General features: G+C 37.3%; 1 protein-coding gene across 3 annotated transcripts in view; it reads right to left on the bottom strand.

Annotated features, from left to right (window-relative positions):
* Nucleotides 1–1,320: 1,320 nt before the first annotated feature.
* RNF170 (ring finger protein 170) overlaps nucleotides 1,321–20,476 on the bottom strand; it is a 22,150-nt gene continuing 2,994 nt past the window's right edge. The window contains exons 1-6 of one of the 3 annotated variants that reach the window (XM_009883298.1): nucleotides 14,099–14,238; nucleotides 8,525–8,600; nucleotides 7,027–7,135; nucleotides 5,867–5,940; nucleotides 3,806–3,910; nucleotides 1,321–2,034 (exon numbers count right to left, since the gene is read on the bottom strand). In XM_009883298.1, the coding sequence (XP_009881600.1) occupies nucleotides 1,765–2,034; nucleotides 3,806–3,910; nucleotides 5,867–5,940; nucleotides 7,027–7,135; nucleotides 8,525–8,600; nucleotides 14,099–14,235 (771 nt within the window). In that variant the 5' untranslated portion in view covers nucleotides 14,236–14,238 and the 3' untranslated portion in view covers nucleotides 1,321–1,764. Of the gene's footprint in view, nucleotides 2,035–3,805; nucleotides 3,911–5,866; nucleotides 5,941–7,026; nucleotides 7,139–8,524; nucleotides 8,601–14,098; nucleotides 14,243–20,476 lie in introns of those variants that run through there. The other 2 variants (XM_009883299.1, XM_009883297.1) reach the window with 2 other exon arrangements.

Genomic DNA, 20,476 nt, shown 5'->3' with positions numbered 1-20,476 from the left:
TTAGTGATGCCAACACAAAGTGAATAGCTCAACTGAGATGCTCAAGAACAGTTAGTTTGCCAAAATAGCATTTGCTTCCAAAACCTGTCATTTTCTGTCTTGCTCTCCTCCACCCACCCTTGTTTCACTTCCTGTTTCTCCTCTTGCCCATCTCTAACAAATAGCAACAAGGGAAAAATTAGCTTTCCATTTAATTTGAAATACGTCTTTGGATTTTCAAAAGCAAATTTTCAAACGAAGAATCGGTGAATTTACTTTTAAATGAATGTCCCAACCACTGACATGTCAGGTCCCTGCTCTATCATCTTCCTGCACATGCCTAGGTGCTGTGGAAAGACACCTGCATGGGCAAAACACAGAGGTTGTGAAAAGGTCCCTTTCATTGTAAGTCTCACCCCATATATGTAAATGTGCAAAATCACCTGTCTAATCACTGTCTTTCAAGTGCTCAGGAAGTTAAAAGAAAATGGCAATTATAATTCCTCTAGCTAAAAAGTACCTAGATCCATCATATCCTTGACCTTTCCTAGTGGTATTCATTTCTTAAAATGAAAATATTTGCAACTTACTTCTGTAGCTATGATAGCCTATATTCAAATTCAACATTAAAAAAAACCCCAAAAAATCAACTTCAAGGATAATTATTACCCGGGTATTTTTTCCAGGATTTTTTTGGTGGTCCCTCATCACAGATCTTTTTCAAAGTAATTCAGAACCTCCTCTACCCACATTCAAATCAACTAACCAAACAAAAGAGAAAATCCTAATTGAAAATCAAACGCCCCAACATCTAAGTTGTTTAATACTTGTATTGCAGAATGTACATTCAAGGTAAAGTTGTGTAGTGTAAACATCCAGTTCTGACTTCTTTTCTTCAACCACTATCTAAAATTTGAGGGTTGTCTCCATTGGCTAAATGCTTTAATGCAACTAAACAAATGCAAACTCTCACTTCAGATACACTGCATTGACCAAAGCAGCATAAAACCCCTGCTTCCAAGATATATACCTACCAAATAAATAAGCCTGAAGAGAAAAAGCATGCTCCCATTTAAAAATAGAGTACTAAGCAGTCTGGAGTGCATAATACCAGTTTCTCTATCTAGATCAGATGCTGTGTGCATATTCCCAAATATAAAAATAAAATTGTATGAATTTCATGCAACTGTACATAGTGCAGTTCAAGCAACACTGAGGTGTTCTCCTTGTTTTTGTGAAGCATGTGGACAACAGCAAACTGCAGTGTGATAACTGTAATGTGTTCTTTGGGTTTCTTCTTCAACAGAGACGCACAAAGCTACTTCTATTTTAAAAAACTCTAGCCCACAACACGGAGATATTAAACAACTTAGTTGTGATAACTGTACTGTGAAGAATTTCTAAATTTTCTTATACTTGTCTACATTATCCAAACGGATTTTTTGTTAGAAGTCCTCTACTAGAACTCCTTTTTCACAAACCACACACCAAAAAAGGTGTTTTCTGCTTTTATTACATAAAAGGTTCATCAGGTGGAAGTAGATGAAGGTAGTTTATTAATTATAAATCTAGCCTCATCCTTATGAAGCATATGTAATACACAAATTAAAGATTCCAGTTAAGCATCACCACATACTAACCCTTCATATTTGTATAAGATGACCAGCTATGAAATTGTAACTACTGAAACTGTACACAGGTGCCTTGCTATATCATACTTACGTTATAGTTCTCTTTTTGAAACATTCCACAACCACCTCTGCATTTGGGTCATTTTCGTCCATTTCATCTATTCAGCCGCTGTGTTACCACTTCTCGGTACATGATAGAAATATATATCAGCAGTAGAAAAATGACAAAGAAATCATCCAAGAACCCCAGAATTCCAAAGAGGGCTTCAGGAAGAAAATCCAGAGGTGAAGCCAGGTAGAGCAAGGCTCCAAGCAAGCAGAGGAGTATTCTGATGCGGAACATCCAGAAGAGGCCTCCGACAGAAAACATCTCCCTGAAAGCATGCCGCAATAAAGTGGGCAGATCCATAATTCTTTCCATAATCTATGGAGAAAGAACCCAAAAGTTAGTATTTTGTTTTAGCAGCAGGCCCATGCTAAATGGGTGTTTTTTTCAGTCTGAAGTTTCTATTACTACATTACAGCTTTGGAATCTGTTAGTTTCTGAGAATTAAAACAAAAAAAACCAGTAAGACAAGACTTCCTGGATTTAGTTTTGCTGGGTAAGAAGTCAGATTTAGAATACATATGTTTTCAGGAAACAGTCTAACTGTGTTATTCTGTACTGTAAAACATACATTTAACTCACTACAAAGTCCATTGGCATCTATTAAGAAGGAAAAGCAGTGACTAGTAGAGTAATGACTGAGTAATAATAAATGACTGAGAAAGTGAGAAACAGCGAACAGGTTAACTGGAGTGAAATATTGATCAGAATGGAAGACAACTAGCGACTGCAAGAAAAAAACAATAAGTAAAGGAGAATAGCTTGCAGTTCTTCAGAAACACAACACCCCCCTCCCCTAGCGTATAACCAGTGATTCACATAAGTTTGCAAAGGATGGATCAAGCTTCAAAGTAAACTAAAGAAACTTTAAATGAATCCATCCCTGGCTCCTTTCCATTTTTCTACTATGATTCTGTCATTTTAGTGAGGGACTCCTCAGTAGAAAACATTCAGGATTTTGTTGTGAGGCATAGGGAGGGGTGAACTTCAAAAATTTTTTTATACTGATTCCTCTTCTACTGTATGCAGGTACTACACAGAGCTATGACAATAAGTTATTGCCACGGTTGAAAATGTTCTCTAGAAAGAATTTTGTATATGGCTAAGGCAACACACTGTGTATAAATCAAAGACAATTTATCTAATCTGATTAGGGCTTTAATGCAGGCTTCTGGCATGACCTCAGACAGGTTAGTAGGGACTAGACACACAGCCCACAGAGAAGTCCAATGGAGCCTGAAAGGTAGCTTCAATCTATTCTGGATCAGAAGCGTAACTGTTTCATGGTTTAGAACATGAAAAAAAAAGATCCCATCTCACACCTCTTTTGTCTTGTTGGATTGTAAATTTTTCTTGCTAATGTTTTGTTAGTATTTCCAAACCCAATGAACAGATGAAGACAAGCAGGGAAGCTACTAGTATGCATGTGTGTGCATTTCACCTTGTGGATCAGAACATGCACATAGAAGAAAGGCTCACAAGGCTGAATTTCTGAAGTTCATAGAACGTCAACCACCTCTCTTTGTTATTTATCAAAAAAATCCTGTTTTCTTCACTCAGAGAGCAGAATAAAGACTGTAATGTAATCTCAGAGGAAAATAAAAAAATCAAGACAGCATATAGTGTGAAACCTGAGGAAGAAAGGGACAAAGTAGAACTTCATATTCTTCTAATCAATGTAAAGAGATCAATCAAGTGAATATTCTTCCTTGCAGGTCATGTATTTCATTAAGTACTTTTACTGACTAATTATTAATCCTTTCAAATTAATGAGTCACAATTAAAAAAGAGCTTAAGACATGAATAGGGAACTCAAGACTTATTTTCACAAAAAAAAAATAACGCAAGTTTCCACGCATTTCCACAAATTACAAATAAATATTTTCAAGGTTGTGGGTCTGCCCTAACTACATCAATATTTTAAGGAAACAAACATGAATTTCCTAAGGAAAACATGCATAGTCCCTAAGCATTATGAAGAGAAAATTCATATCCCAGTGTGGAAAAAAAGGGGAAAAAAAGAAATCACAAAAATACTGTTAATCTTCCCTAAAATCACTGACTCCACCCAAATTTACCCACAACTTACAGATCTGGGCTGTCCTGAAAATCTCCGATTGTAATCATTAACATCTTGAAATACTTGGGTTGCATCCTGCTGATCTTCACCAAAGAGGGGTAAAAACAATGTTACCTAGGTAGAGCAGGGAGATTTTGTTACATGTCCAACTGTCTTTTACATGCAGGGGCATTGTGAAGTATAAATGAAATCAGTAATCTTCAGTTAACTACATGGAACAAACTTTGTTTTAGTTGAATATGTAGTAGCAAAATAAAATGAAAACTACTAACATGGTTACTGCTTCTAAGTTTTACCAAATTCATTGCTTACAACTCTTTACAGAATATTAATGTTTAAAAAGATTGTTAAAAACAAGCATAAGAACACTCCTTCTAAGAGAGGCTTACAGGTAATTTTTTGAAACATATAAGTGGTTTATGTTTCAGAAGTGCAACAGATCATTTGGAGAATAAAGTTAATTTACCAAATTAACATAGTTTTGTTTCTTCAACTGAAAATCAAATAAAGCAACCAATAAGGCCACTCTTCTTCCATCTTTAGAATGGCCTTGCATTTCAGCAAACAAGAAGCAAAACTCACACTTTTCAACATGGACCACACCAAGACCAAGGAAGATAATACAGAATAATAAGCTAACAGAAAAAGCTCTTTTGTAAGCACAGAGAATTCTGTTATGTTCTGGGTTAGCTTTCATGCAAACACAGAAAAATATGTAAGGTCATATTCACATATATGTTATGTTATCTGTCTGTATAGGAGTTTCTGAAAACGTTTGGAATGCGTTTGGAAGCATGTTCAGGTATAAAATGCAGATTATCATAGGAAATAGAAAATGCACAGCACTTCAAATTATTACAGTCCTCAACAGCTGCCTCTGTACCTGGCCAGTAAATATATATCTTATATATGTGCAGCAGTCACATTTAGCAAATGACAGCCCAAGTAGATCTACATTAAACTCCTAGCCCTGCCACAAACCTTCTATATGACTCATGTTGTTCATGAGTACATAATTCCATCCCTATTTATAAATCAGACCTACTTTTCCTACTTCACAGGGTGAGAATGAATGCATAACCATGCAAGCAGTACCACCCAATTTACCTGTTACTCAGAAGAAGACAGACAAATATCTGTCTAAGCAGAAACATTAAAAAAACCCAATAACTCATTTTCACCTTTCCCATGTTTCTCACCTTTATTTTTTGTGTCTCTCTCCTCACTGGCTATGCTTTGATATATACTAATTCTTTCACTAGTCATACCTATTTTTCTTTCCTTCCTCTGTGTTCTTACAATCATTTGTCCTGCTGATACACACAATCAAAGCAGGATATAATGTATGTGCAAGTGCATGAAGCATGTTATATAATTTAACAGAAGTTAATAGCTCTGTAGTTTGTGCACTGTTAAAGTAAAGATGTAGATTTGTTAAAACATACACTATAAGAGTCAGAAATCCCTAAGTGTTAATGAGTTGCAGGGACATGTTTCAAACTGACAATGCAAGTAAGTTGCGTAGGAAGTAAGTTAATGCTTGCTCTACAAAACTCAAATTAATAATACATACAAACTAAAAATAGGGACAAAATAAGAAATTGACAGGGGTAGGTTTTTTTGGCAGGGAGAGAAGGAAGGGAGAGGATACTTCTCAGAAACAAGTAGTATACTGACTACTGGCAGTCTTCCACAACAGCCAGGTCTTTCAAATGCAAGTTCTGGTAAAGAAGTTGTATCACATCCCAAACAGAAAGCATGGAAAAATCAGTTAAATTTTTACAATTTTCTGTTTTCATATACTCCTTTACAGTGAAATAGCTGAGTTATCAGTGCTGTTCTCTTAAATTTGAGTTTCAGGAATAATCTGTAATTTTTCAGCTATTTGGAAGAGCAAAAATTTCAAAAAAACTTAATGTCTACCATCTACATCGCACATATCTATATTCTTTGAGTTTCTCAGACTTCTTCTTCTGTCAGTCTCACTACTGCAGTTCACATATAAATGCTTTTTTGGTGAGCTATACAAGATAGCCAAACTACGATGTCCATGATTACTTAAAATATTACCGTTTGTCTGCAGATTGGACAACGGATGGCACCAAGCCATGAGCCATACCTCCAGTAGGCAATAATGCAGGAACCTGATGAAGGTAAGTTACAGACATTTAAACTTCTGAGTTTAAACACCCATTGCATGAAATAATACATTACACACCAAGGAAAACAACAGAACTGTACAAGCAGTTAGGTTAAATCTATCTTTTCTGGTGTAATTTTGTATACAGCAATCACTGAAGATACCAATAACCTATGTGTTCAAATTCATTGCTTCAATTTCTCATTGCATGAGAAAAATCCTGAATAGGTTGAACTGTATCATTAATTTTAAGGTATTATTGCCTGAAAAGACAGACAATTTCTTAATCATTAACTGAAGAAGCAAATAGTTAACAATTTTACCAGTTCAAAACTTAGAAGTGACAAAAATGTCAAGAGATGTAAAATTTATCCTAAAAACCTGGCTTTATTAGAGTTTCAACAGACGAAGGGATATATAAAAATCTGAATGCTTCAACTGTTTTCCAAATCTGTAAATTTCTTCATTGAAATGATGAGGCATGATATGCACTGTATACTCCATAAAACTAGATGAATGCAGTGAAAGAATCCTACTGGGATCCTGAAGGAGATGAAGCAAAATGCTGTGTAGGGCATTTATATATACATTTGAGTAGCTGGACCTCAAAAAAAAAGGCAGAAACTTTAAGCATTGTTAACTTAGTCTTAATTCTTCAGGACTTCCAAGAAAAAAACCCCACACTCTGAGATATAGATAATACCAAGCAGAATTTTTTACCCTTTCTAAACCAGTTTTTTTAAATGTTATATTTCCAAGTGTTTTTCAGCCTCTTCAGTTTTTTACTAAGGGGAAATGAGTTACACTCTCTGTCCGTCACATTTTTAAATTAATGGCAGTTTCAATCCTGATAGCATAGAAAAAAAATGCAGCACACTCTCAAAGTGACTTTTTATTCACAAATGTATTTTCTCAACAATTTATATAAAAAAATATTTCTAATGCAGACTAGAAGATAAGCAGTTAAAATCAAACACAGCTTTGCATTAGGGTGACTGTACTAGTGTCAAAAGTTTGTATTTCTGTTCTGGTTTTATCTTTGTATTTCTGTTGTGGTTTTATCTTTGCACACGGAGCTTTTCTTGCTTACCACAAAAGAGATGTCCACAGTTTGTTTCTATAGGGAATGTAGCCTGTTGCAAACACACTGGACAGGACATATCTGTATAGAAGTGATGTCTATCACCAGCGGAAGCATCCTGCTAGAACAGAAGAGAAATGCAAAGTGTTAGAAATACTATTTTTATATGTCTACTGAGTTTAAAAAAATAATAATAAATCCCGTGTTCATTTACTAGAAGTCAGTCAAATGCAAAACTATGTGAAATGAAAGAAACATTTTTAAATTCAAAAATCAAACATACTGAAATGCAAAACCTGATTCACTAAGCAAATTCTTCTTCTGACAAGCCCATTATTTTTCCATCATCTGTTATATAAGTGTGTGCTTCAATCCAGTTAAAGACCACAAAGACAGACCCTCATTGGTCCTTCACATTACATTAGGTTAGACATGCTGCAGCATGAATAACAACTCAGATCTAGACTATTACTTCATTATCCTAAGTAGTTCTGTCCACAGCTAGGTAAATAAACTACATTGCTTAGCAGTTGCAGTATTTACTGTTCCCAAGCCCAAGCATAGACATCAGCTTGTGTGTGTCACGGGCATGAAATGGTTTTTCTCCCCATTTTGCCAAATTTGTTTTCCACATAAATATGCACTGCAATTAAAAATATGTCATTACTTCAAGTACTATGATGAGAGACTGTCCTCAGTACTCTCCAAAAGGATGGCTTTTCACTCTAGAGCTGGGACTTACCAATTGCCAGTAACCCAGCCTAAACTCTCCTATCCACTCCTCTACATATCAGAACTGGATGCAATCATAGAACCACAGAATGGTGCAGGTTGGAAGGACCTTTAAAGGTCACACAGTCCAATTCCCCTGCCACATGTGGGGACATCTGTCACTAGATCAGGTTTTTTAAAGTCCTATCCAACCTGACCTTGAACACTTCCAGGGACAAGGCATCCACAACATCCCTGGGCAACCTGGACCAGTGTTTCACCACCCTCATCACAAAAAATTTCTTCCTTATGTCCTGCCTAAACCTAACCTCTTTCAGTTTAAAACCATTGCCCCTTGTCCTGTCACTAAAGGCTTTGATTAAAAGTTTCTCTCTGTCAGTCTTTGTTGCCTGGCTCTTGTTGCTGTTTCATTGTTCTGTTACATAAAGTTTATCAGTCTAAACATCTAACCTCTGTCCTGTGGCAGCAAGCTGTACTCCAGATTTCCTTTCCTTTGCCACTAAGTTCCCAAGAACATTGCAGGAAGCACACAATATAATCTAACATACTCCACCTTGTGGCAAAAACTTGTTTAAAAAGGAATGAGTCAAGTATTTGATTTTGATTACTTTACTTATTCATAAAAAAAGGCCTACGTTATCTCATTACTTGGTAAATTTCACGGATGCCTCTGTACCGTAAGTAAGCTTCCATAACTTTCAAGCTTCTTCCAGAACCTCAGAGAAGTCAACACTATCCCAAATCAGATAGTTGTATGATGCAAACAGCACAGCACCTGCTCAGTTTGAAGCTGCTGACGAAGAGCTCGCACTAACTCTTGATTTTCTGGGTGTATGTTCTGATGTTCATTTCTGTGAAAGGAAATATAAGCAATAAGAAAAACTGAACACTGACCCAACACTGAAAAATAACTCATTGAAAAAAAATGAAACTTGAACAAAGGTCAAAAATAATTCTTTCCTGATATAAAGGATTTTAAAGGAAGTACATAAATAATTAAGGAAACAGGATATTTATTCGAGATCCTAAAGTTACTCTGGACACTTAAAGCTGTAGACCAGCAGCATGATTTTTCAGGGACAGTCCATAAAAAATCATTAAATAATGTTAAAACTAGATTTACATCTGAAACAAAATTAAGCTATTAACCTGCAAAAAATCAAGTTGCTTGAAAGCTTTCATATTCATCATGAAGAAATATTTTTAATTTTTGTCTCCACTGCTAGTTTTTGTACCATTGGTCTACTTTCTAATTTCTTTTTTTTTTCCACTCACTGCCCAAGTTGAAAAATCCTAATTATTTCAATTTTATCTGCTATGTGAAAGATGAAGACATAACATTTACATAAGAAGGGGTAGGCAAACTCTTAGATTTAGAATGTTGAATTTATGTAACTATCAGCAGACTGGATATAAAAAGAAATCATTCTTTTTAAATCAATCTTTAAAAAGAAAGACTCTACGGGCAAGAAAACTACAGGTTAGAGATGCTGAGGGGAATCACAGGGAAGGGACTCACTGAAGAAAGAAGGCTGGGTATATTACAAGTTTGAAATTCAAAAGCACAATGGCAACAGAATTGGAATTAAAAATGAAGCTGAGGTGTTGAGGTACAATAAATATGAGTCAACACCATCATATTCAAAACTGAATTTTTATGCTTTATTTATTCATATGGATTTCACTCAACATTCACTCAACATGTGCTCAGCAGTCTGCTCAGTGTAGTTGAGGTCTCAGCTGGATTCTGTTTTCCTTTTTGGGCTAAATGCATAACAAAATGTAGAGAAGTTGAAGGAAGTTCAGAAGAGAATAAGAACTACTGCCCACATTTTTTAAACATCAGAGAAAGAGTGAAGAAATGTCAGTTCATATAGAAGACCGCTCATGGAGAGAAAAGAGGATAGGATAAGTCTTTCATTCTATAAATATAAGCAATTATTTCCCACAGTTATCTAAGGTTGGTGGAAAAACATTTCTCACTGCTAAGTGTACAAAATCAGAAAAGGTTACCTCAGGGTATTGTGATCTATCATTAACTAAAAGTTAAATCAAAAACAAGGTTGCACTGCTTCCAGAGATGATCTAGGCAAGCTGATCCTCTGTCAGGACTGATGGCTGGACTGGTTGAATTTTTAGGACATATTCTGGCTGCAGTTCTATTTACATAATTTCCTCAATGGCTCTAGGAGCTTCTGCAATATTTTCCTTCATCTGATGTGGGCAATCATAATACTGCATTACTGATACCTTTAACATTTTGTCTCCTTCATTCTTTCTTCAAAGAGGAACAAACTCCATATTTTTAATGCAAATAATTACATGGTTATCTGTAAAAAGTAATTTATTTAACACTATTGTGAGTGTCATATATATGAAAGTTATACAATGGGAAGCCTTTCTTGCCCACCCTGAGTCTCCATGAGTCAGATTTTGTGGATGTTGTCTGTCATACATATTACATGTATAAAAGTTTGTTGGATAAAATAAATTTTCACAGTCTCACTTGTAATGTGACAACCTACTCACAAATTAAAGACGACGGAAAAAATCTGGCTGCATGTTATCAAAATTTATAACTCAAAGACATATAGGCTTTGCAAAAGTATTTTATAGTGACTAAATGAAACATCTGCAACTTGGTATATATGTTAATTACTGCTAATAAGTTTCTCCACCAAAAGCACAGAGACCTTTAGCTCATGGACCAATGTGATGCTTCATTGAGTTCTCCCTGCTGGAAACAAGCACAGCAACCACATCCCTTAACAGTTCTTTCCATATTCCACTTCTGCCTCCTAAAAAATCTACTGCAACATACACTCCTTGCTGCCTACTTTCCCTTTTATTCAGTTCCTGCAATCTTATTCCATTACCTTAAGCTTTCTTTCATGTATTCATATCTAGGTTCCTACCCAACTTAAGTATTTCAGATGTTGCATGCAGAAGTATGGGTGGCAAAGAGACTGGGGTAATGGAAAGGGTATAACGAACACACAGACCACTGTATTGCCTAAGATAACTAGGGAAGAAAAAGAAAATATTCCTTTTCTCCTCCACTTATGCTTCAGTGCTAAAAAAATAAAAATTACTGTACTGATTTTTGTACTGATTTTCTACCATACTGTGCAAATTTTGATGGAGACAATACAAAGGAGGTAGAGGGAAAATGCTGCTGAACAGACAATTTCACAAGGTACCATAAGGCACAGTGGAGACCTAAGAGAATGCTGATAGGATTTTCACTAGTCAGTCATACAATGCAGAAGTAAACAAGCTTTAAGACTTACAAAGTATGAAAGCTTTGTGTTCCAGTTTGTTTGCCCCTCCAGAAAATAAACCAGAAGATCATGTAACAGGATTCTCAGACAAACTCTTTACTTAACTCATTACACTGCAGAGGTAGTTAGTAACTAGCCCTTTTCTCCCTCCCCGAGTAACCCTTCATCATCTATGTATTGTCTCCCTGAACTCCAATCCTGACTGAACTCCAAGCTTTCCCACTTCTGGTTTCTTTTGTAGCTTGCTCTCAAATACCTCCTGCCCTGCTAATACTTCTCATATGGACAGATCCTCCTCAGTAAATTCCATAATGCCAATGTGTCACTAAAATTGAGTTCTCTTAGTTGTTAAAACTCTTTTGTGTTCAGAAATGTACAGATATCCATTAAAAAAAAAGAGCTGATCTCAAGCTCAGACTTATTTTCCCAAAACACAGAGGCTAAGATATTTGTTATGTTGCAAAGAAAAACTCTGAAATGAAAAATAAGCTTTGATTACTTGACCATTAAAGTTATTGAGTTCAGAACTTAGCATTTAGTTTTATGGAAAGCGTATCAGGAGTGATGTATCCCAACAAAGAAGTAGTCATGCAAAAAAGCCAGGAGGCCTGTATGGATGAACCCTTGTTCATGGACACACTCAAAAGCAAAAAGGAGGCCTACAGAGGGTGGAAGCAAGGACAGGTAGCCTAGGAGGAAGATAGAGAAACTGTCCAAGCAGCCAGGGATCAGGTTTGGAAAGCTAAAGCCTGGATAGAATTAAACCTCATCAGAGACATCAGGAGCAACAAGAAAATCTTACATGTCAATGATAAAAGGAAGACTAGGGAAAATGTGGGCCCTCTCTGGAAGGTAATAGGCGACCTGGTCACCCAGGATATTGAGAAGGCTGAGGTACCAATGACTTTTTTACCTGTCTTCACCAGCAAAGGCCCTCACCAGACCGTGCAAGTCACAGAAGGCAAACACAGCAGCTGTGATAATGAAGAACTGCTCACTGTAGGAGAAGATCAAGTATGAAATCATCGAAGAAACCTGAAGGTGCACAAGTCCATGGGACTTGATGAAATCCACCCACGGGTCCTGAGGGAACTGGCAGATGAAGTTGCTAGGCCACCTTCCATTATATTTGAAAAGTCATGGGAGCCTGGTTTAGTTTGCACTGACTGGAAAATGGGAAGCATAGCCCCCCTTTTCAAAAAGGGAAAAAAGGAAGACATGTGGAACTATATGCTAGTCAGTCTTACCTCTGTGCCCAGCAATATCATGCAGCAGATCCTCCTGGAAACTCTGCTAAGGCACATGGAAAATAAGGAGGCCATTGGTGACGGCCAACATGGCTTCACTAAGGGCAAGTCATGCCTGACAACTTTGGTGTCCTTCTATGACGGGGTTACAGCGTTGGGGAGAGCAATAGACATCATCTACCTGGACTTATACAAAGCGTTTGACACTGTCCCACACAACATCCTTGTCTCTAAGCTGGAGAGCCATGCATTTGATGACCACTTGGAACTGGCTGCATAGCCACACTCAAAGAGTTGATGTCCAAGGTCAATAGTTTGATGTCCAAGTGGAAACCAGCGAGGAGTGGCATTTCATCAGTGATCAGTACTGGGACTGGTACTGTTTAACATCTTTGTTGGTGACATGGACAGTAGGACTGAGCGCGCCCTCAGCAAGTTTGCCAACACAACCAGGCTGTGTGGCGTGGTTGACACGCTGGAGGGAAGAGATGCCATGCAGGGGCACCAGGACAGGCTTGACAGGTGGGCTCGTGCAAACCTCATGAAGTTCAACAAGGCCAAGTGCAAGGGCCTGCACGTCAGTCGGGGCAATCACAAGAACAAATCCAGGCTGGGCAGAAAATGGATTGAGAGTAGCCCCGAGGAGAAGGACTTGGGGGTGTTGGTTGATGAGAAGCTCAACATGAGCCAGCAATGTGAGCTCTCAGCCCAGAAAGCCAGCCGCATCCTGCACTACATCAAAAGAAGCGTGCCCAGCAGGTCGAGGGAGGTGATTCTACCCCTCTACTCTGCTCTCATGAAACCCCACCTGAAGTACTGCATCCTGCTTTGGAGTCCTCAGCACAAGGACGTGGACCTGTTGGAGTGAGTCCAGAGGAGGGCCACGAAGATGATCAGGAGGCTGGAACACCTCTTCTATGCAGACAGGCTGAGAGAGTTTGGGCTGTTCAGCCTGGAGAAGAGAAGGCTCCGGGAAGACCTTACAGCAGCCTTCCAGTATCTGAAGGGGGCCTACAGGAAAGCTGGGGAGGGATTTTTCATGAGGGCATATAGTAATAGGACAAGGGGTAATGGCTTCAAACTGGAAGAGGGTAGATTTAGCTTAGATATTTGAAGAAATTTTTCACTATGTGGGTGTTGAGGCACTGGCACAGGTTGCCCAGGAAAGTTGTAGATGCCCCATCACTGGAGGTGTTCAAGGCCAGGCTGCAAAGGACTTTGAGCAACCTGGTCTTGTGGGAGGTGTCCCTGTGTGTGGCAGGGGGGTAGGAACTAGATGATCTTCAAGGTCCTTTCCAATCTAAACCATTGTATGATTCCATGATATTAAAGTCCACTGTTTCCCAGCTTATTAATTTATAAACCAATTTATAAAAGTCAATTTATTCAGGTTTAGGGTTTGGGGGATTTTTTTTGGAAGGAGACTGCAATTAGAACATACATTGGAAGATTATAGCCAATCTTAATTGTGGAGTCATTATTGACAAATCTGTACTTTGTAACAAAATATGACACACCAGCCATATATATTGTGAGTTCAGCCATCTTCAGTCCTAAGGAACGACGAACATTATTCAGTTTGATCATCTGAAGATAAGGAAGAGTTAAACTTCACTTTTGAGAAATACATCAGTTCATTCTAACTGTGAATTAAATTATGAAACTCTGCTAAGCATTATTTAAATAGAGTAAGTGATCAAACAATCATTTCCTTTATGTCACAAAATCACAGTTGTTTTATATGCCAATGCAAAAATTTGTTGAGAGTTAGAATTTTACAAATGCAGTTATGTTGATTAATTCCTGTCAATGTATTCTCACCTTAAAAGCATATATACCAGAGCAGCAATGAAAGTGAAACTGAGCACAACTGCCACCAGCACCTGGTCACTTATTCCTTCTATAACTGAATCATTATCTAGCTTCAAACTCTGAACTTCTGCTTGGTGACTGGCCATCACAGCTCTAAAATATAAAAAGAAGCATATACATATAAAAAAATCATACACACGCATACATATATTTTAAACATAGTTAAAAATAGTTTGTATACACATCTATTCATACACACAATAAATTCCTGAAGCAACAGATTAGTCATTGCTGGTGGAAAAAATGGTAAATGAAGAAGGAACAGATGCATTTTTACCAAACACTGAGCTTGCTGCAGAGGACTGCAAAATATTTGTCTTGTGCAGTAGCAAACAAGTCTCAAATGACTCTGTTGTGATCGAAAGGGTTTTTTTTAAACATCAGACAGATACTTTACCTGGGAATCCTTACCAGATAACTTATCTATAGGCCACTGCTGAATTAGACATATTATAAGGACATTTAAAAAAAAGTATAAAACCTCTGCATTATCATGAATTTTAGCTATTACACAACACATCATTGCTGCTAGGCTGAGACAACACAATTTTTAGAGACCTAATAATTTTAGAAACCTAACTTTCACCACTTATGTGAAGAAAGAAACAAGGAACTTTGGGGTTTAGCTGTTTTTAGAGTGTTAGGTGCCCATCTGGATACACAGGAATCACCCAACACACTTTATATTTTATCTGTCTTTTCTATGCTTTACCATCCTTCAGCTGGAAACATGGGAAAAACTTGAAAGAAAAAGCGTATTATCATGCTCCCCTTGTTAGACTCATTTGTTTTATGTTAATTTCACATAGGCAACAATCAGAATGACTTGCTAACACTAACATTTATTAACCTACAGCATTAATCTACAGCTGGAGACAAGCAAAATGAAATAGTATCCAACACACTGCTAAATCAAGAAGTGAAATGAATTACAGCTGTGAATATTATGAAACCAGGTAAGTGAAGCTAACTCTGGTACATGACCAAAAAAGTCATATTGAAGTTGCGTCCATACACAATTAAATTATTTTTCATATAGAGCTGACATAAAATCTCAGCATCAGTTTATCAGGTCAGGTAAGACTGGGTATCATTTTCTTCCTGATACAGTGTGTGTGCCTGAAGCTTGCAAGCTTTCATCAGTGTTTCTACTTCACAGCTTGTGTCATTTTTTAATTTGAACCGTGCTGTCTAGCAAACACCACCAGACACTGCCTGGCTCTGAATTAATTGCAAAACTGAAATGGAATACAAGTCATCAGGATTTTAGTGGATACCTGTAATGATTACCCTGGCAAGACTTCAACACGCCAGCGTACCGGTAATATAAAAGTGTCATCCTTCCATAAGCTAACTACTCTCAGAGCTTTTCTTGTACAAGGCGTGGAGCTTTTTCCAAGCCTCTTTACATTTGTGGGAGCTACCCTCTGTAGCAGCAATGCAAGAGAAGATGGTATATTCTAACATTATTGTAAAAAAGGGTATGCGGTATAATTAAGCACCATAAGAGCAGAGAAAATTCATGGAGAACGAAGGGTAGATTCCTTTAATTGTTGCTGTATTTTTGGGCTTCCACTTCTAAAAAAATTTAATGAAATAATGAAGAATATATGAAGTGAAACAATAAATTATGTTCAGTGTCCAAATCTGAATTGAGGCTATTATTTCTGTAACTGTAGTCATAATTTTTGCTAATTACAGTTTTCCACAACTAACTGTATCACAGTATAACTACTGAAATGTCAGTTAATATTTGGAAAGAGTAACTTTTCTCAAAGGTGGAACACCAGTGACTCATCAAGACCCATGTTTAAAGTAGGTCCATATTGACACAGATTTCATATATACTAATGAATAAAAGACCAAATATTCGTGGAAAGGTCTAACATAGGAACAAGAGCCTACACAAAGACATACAGCATTTAACTGTGTAGCTAGTTAGACAATTATACTGCTATAGTTAAAGCCATGAGGCTAAGCTGTTGTGGAAGTTTTCTGAGCAGCAGTTCCTTGGTGCTGAGGATCTGGACTGGTAGGTGTGCTGTGATGCCTCCTCATTTTCAACCTATATACTTTATTTCTTTGCATATCCAACCCTCAAGAAGCTGCTCTCTTACAATACAACACTCTGGGACACTCATTTTCCACAGCTGTGGAAATTTTGACTACATCCCATTAAGTATTACACACTTTTTTTTTTTCAGAAATACACATGGCAGAGACATACAGATGATTTAACTGCACCTTTGGATGGCAACTGTTTCTTACACTGACACCTGAAAGGCTTTCTGTGTCACTGCTTGCTTAGTGCACTCTGAAACCAATACACAAATTGTCAGTATCGCACAACATCAACTCAGTTTCCCTGAACAGCCTTCAAGACATCCAGTTCAGAGGTCTCTCTCCTTCTCTGCACGTTCCTTGCAACAACACTCTTAATCCTTAATCGGCCTACCATTAATAGCACTCACTACATCTGCTTGCCTTCATTTCTGCTCATGCAGAACTATGGTGCCAAGGTTATGAATAAGAAATACACAGATCCTCACTTTCTCTTCCTTCCTGCACATAATGCCAGTCACTTGTATCTCCTTCACCCCTTACCACATATGGTTCTCCTAATAACAATTTTCACACAAACATAGTGTCCAAAAGAAATTCCTGCATAGTCTTCATGGCTACATAAAAGGCCTCTCCCCCAAACACTTTGTCTTCAGTTATGTATCAATACCACCAAGATGTATAGTGCTATGGGAGTGGAATCTCTGCCTCATTTGTTCTCCCAGCTGCTCCTATTACTAAATTCTCTAGAAGACAGGCTACCAATGTTGCTCATGTTTTAACTTACTTGCTGCTTCTGGACAGCCAACAAGTGCTGAGCATATTCCCCTCATTACCTCTAGCGCTTTTCCTGAATCAGACAATTGCAAAGGCAAAAGTAAGTATTGACCTTTTGAAGTGACACTGTCACTTCTATTTGTAGTGCCTAGTCTACACAATTCATGTCAGCCCTCCTGTGCAATGGTCTGATTCAGGAAAAAGCCAATGAACACACCTGCAGTGGTTTGAATATGCAATAGACTAACTAACAGTCCTAAAAAACCTGCTAAAGAATTTTGCCTCCCAGTGCATGTGTTTAGCAGTGGGGTTCTTTCAGTTGGTACAATTAATAAGCAGACTATAGGTCACTTAATTCTTAAACGATGTAATGATGACCCTTCAGTCTTCAGAGACAACCAGCATTGACAAGGACTAAGTGTATGTCAGAGAAGACTTGGTAGAACCAGACTTTAGTACAGATACCTAATCTCTCCTAAAATAATAACTGGTAATAATTTGATGTCATTTAATAGCAACTTGATGTGGTTTATAGTAAATTCAACCTTTTTATGTTGATCCATTACATTTGTCTCACTATGCAAAAATCACAGTATTACATAAACCTTTTCACCATACAATCCTTTTCAGATCAGCACTCTACACCACAGGCTTTTCAGACATTAAATAATTTTAAAGCTGTTCTTTCCTCTCTGTAGATTTAAGCTACTTTTCTTTATTTTAATAATTACAAAGAAATTTTGAACTTTTTAATGGTGTGCCTCTATTCTTTTATAGAAGAATTAATTCCTGGCTACAGTAGCTCTCTGAGAAAAGTACCAAATTAATACAATGACTTCTGAGAAAAAAAAGGCATTAACTGAAAATAGATTAAATTTTGAGAATTGAATTTTGGTTATACTTAGGATTTTTCCTCTTTTTAGCCATTTAACAAGAATAGTTTTCTTAAATGAAAGCATAACCCCACCCTATGTTCCAACTAGGGGATGAAAACCAAACCACATCTAACAATACTCACATCAAAATTGGGATTTATACAATCAACTTCAGAATGTTAGACGTATCAGTTGCAAAATTTAAAAATCTGCCAAAAATGCTGGGCCTTTTTCCTACATTATGAGCAATAACTAAAGAGCCCAAAATTTAATCTCCAGTTTCATTTCATCTCGTCTTCAAACTACTGACACTTGCATGAAGTAAAACAGTATGACTGCTCAGTGAGGGGAAAAAAGACAGGAGCTACTCCTTTATTCCACTTTGGCTAGCTAAGTTACAGCTGGACTTTGCAGCACAGTACTTAGACTGGAATTCAGGTTTATCTGCATTAGGATCCTTGATAGCTACAGAATGTAAACAACCTCTGACTGAACTGTCTGCAAAATGCTTGGAAATAGAAAGGAATGGAATTTATCATTTGTAAAATCACACGGTTTTGTCTGTAAAAGCTGTCACAGACTGAGTGAACACAAAATCACCTTGTTTATTATCAGTTTTTCTGAGACTGATCACTGACAGAAAGCAACACTAATTTACTTACATTTTAATTAAGAATCTGCAGGCCTTAAAAGTATTATTTCTCCTCTGTGGTTAAGTATGAGCAATGCATGCAGGTTTATGCCAAAAAAAGGAGAACCATAACGAGCAATACTGCAATTACAATGTCTTTTATTCTTGGAAACTCATACAGGTCACATTGAAATGTGAGGGCATGAGGGCATATACTAGTGTGGATGTATTATTTCTTTATTTTTCAGATTTGAAAAGTATTATGAAGACTTTCAATGTTCAACATACAGCACAGCTAGAACAACACCCCACGCCATGATTCAGAAAGCAATGAAAAACAATCCAGTGTTTGCAATGATATATTAAACACTTGGTGCCAGCTATCCAAAGTCAGAATACCCCCATAGCTTTCTGAAATATTTGAACTTTTCCAAGTTTGTCTGGGAAGTACCATATGCTAATATACTCTCAAAACCACAGAGATTTTAGTGCCTACACCAATGGAATATGCAAGCACAGTGAAAAAACCCTAAGAGGCTATCTTCATGTGGGAGACATAAACAATGAGATAACAAAGAAGCAATACTGCTGTGAGATACAAATTAGTAACTAAGAGCAACATTTTATTGACTTTGAGAGCACTGTAGGAGTTGCTCAACATCTGAAAGATACATTGGATAACAACGTGTCCTCTCAGGGATGGGCCGGCAGTGAACTAGATGAGAACAACTGGGTTTGAGTTTTGGTTTGTTTTCTTTTTTTGGTTTTGATTTTTTTTTAAACTCCATTTTTATTTTTAGTATGTTCTTCTTGATGCAGTACTGGCAACCACCCTCAGTGCTTGAAAAAACTACAGAATGAAGACAGTGGTGGTGGGCCAGGATGCAAGTCAGAACATGTAATACCTTTTGCCTGCAGAAGCATTACCCCCCTCCTTAAAAATGCTGCTTAATTTTTAGAGATCGTGGGTTTCCCAGGATAAGCAAAGTCCTCTCCAACTAGTAAAATATTGAGTCACATTTTTCTTTAAGACCAAAAAGGCTTTAACTCCTCAAAATTTTTTTCCATGGTATAAGGTAGAAAAAAAAGTTTCATTTGTATCAACAGGTTTCTAATAAGATTGACCCATTTTAGATAACATAAATCAACTTTTAAGAATTTAAGTATACTAAAATAGAGAGTATTTATTCTGTAACCCTCCCCCTGCATACATATTAGCTTATACTGAAATACATAAGGCATAAATTTAGTGGTTTTCTTTAATTTAAGAGAAAAACAGACATAAATTCACCAAATAAACACAAATTCAAATGTTGGGCAATAATTGATCTCTCTCTCATCAGAAATTATCTAGTTACTTCCTAATTCAGGGTAGCAGCAGGTCACGGCCACTGTCTATGGTTGAGAATTGGACTTCATAAATGGATTTGACCCAGCAAACTGGATCCCACAGTTATTTTTACTCTGCCTCATGAAGAGCTCAAAGGCATGCCTAGACTGCATTCAGAAGGCATTAACAACAGCAGGCATTAAGCATGCGTGATGAACAGTAAATGTATAAACAGCACTGAAGACTCTAGCACAAGTTTATTAGCCTAGATCCTAAATCATAGAATCATAGAATTGTCTAGGTTGGAAGAGTCCCTTGGGATCATCGAACTCATCATCCAACCATCTGCCCTACTCTACAAAGTTCTCCCCTACACCATATCCCCCAACACCACATCTAAATGGCTCTTAAACACATCTAGGGATGGTGACTCAACCACCTCCCTGGGCAGCCTATTCCAATGCCCGACCACTCTTTCTGTGAAAAATTCTTTCCTAATGTTCAGTCTAAATCTACCCTGTTGGAGCTTGAAGCCATTCCCTCTCGTTCTGTCATTAATTACCTGTGAGAAGAGACCAGCACCAACCTCTCTACAGTGTCCTTTCAAATAGTTGTAGAGAGTGATGAGGTCTCCCCTCAGCCTCCTCCTCCTC

The sequence above is a fragment of the Charadrius vociferus genome, unplaced genomic scaffold, assembly GCF_000708025.1.
Source record: "Charadrius vociferus isolate BGI_N301 unplaced genomic scaffold, ASM70802v2 scaffold343, whole genome shotgun sequence".
Lineage (NCBI taxonomy): Eukaryota > Metazoa > Chordata > Aves > Charadriiformes > Charadriidae > Charadrius > Charadrius vociferus.
This window is presented reverse-complemented; position numbering and strand designations above follow the sequence as displayed.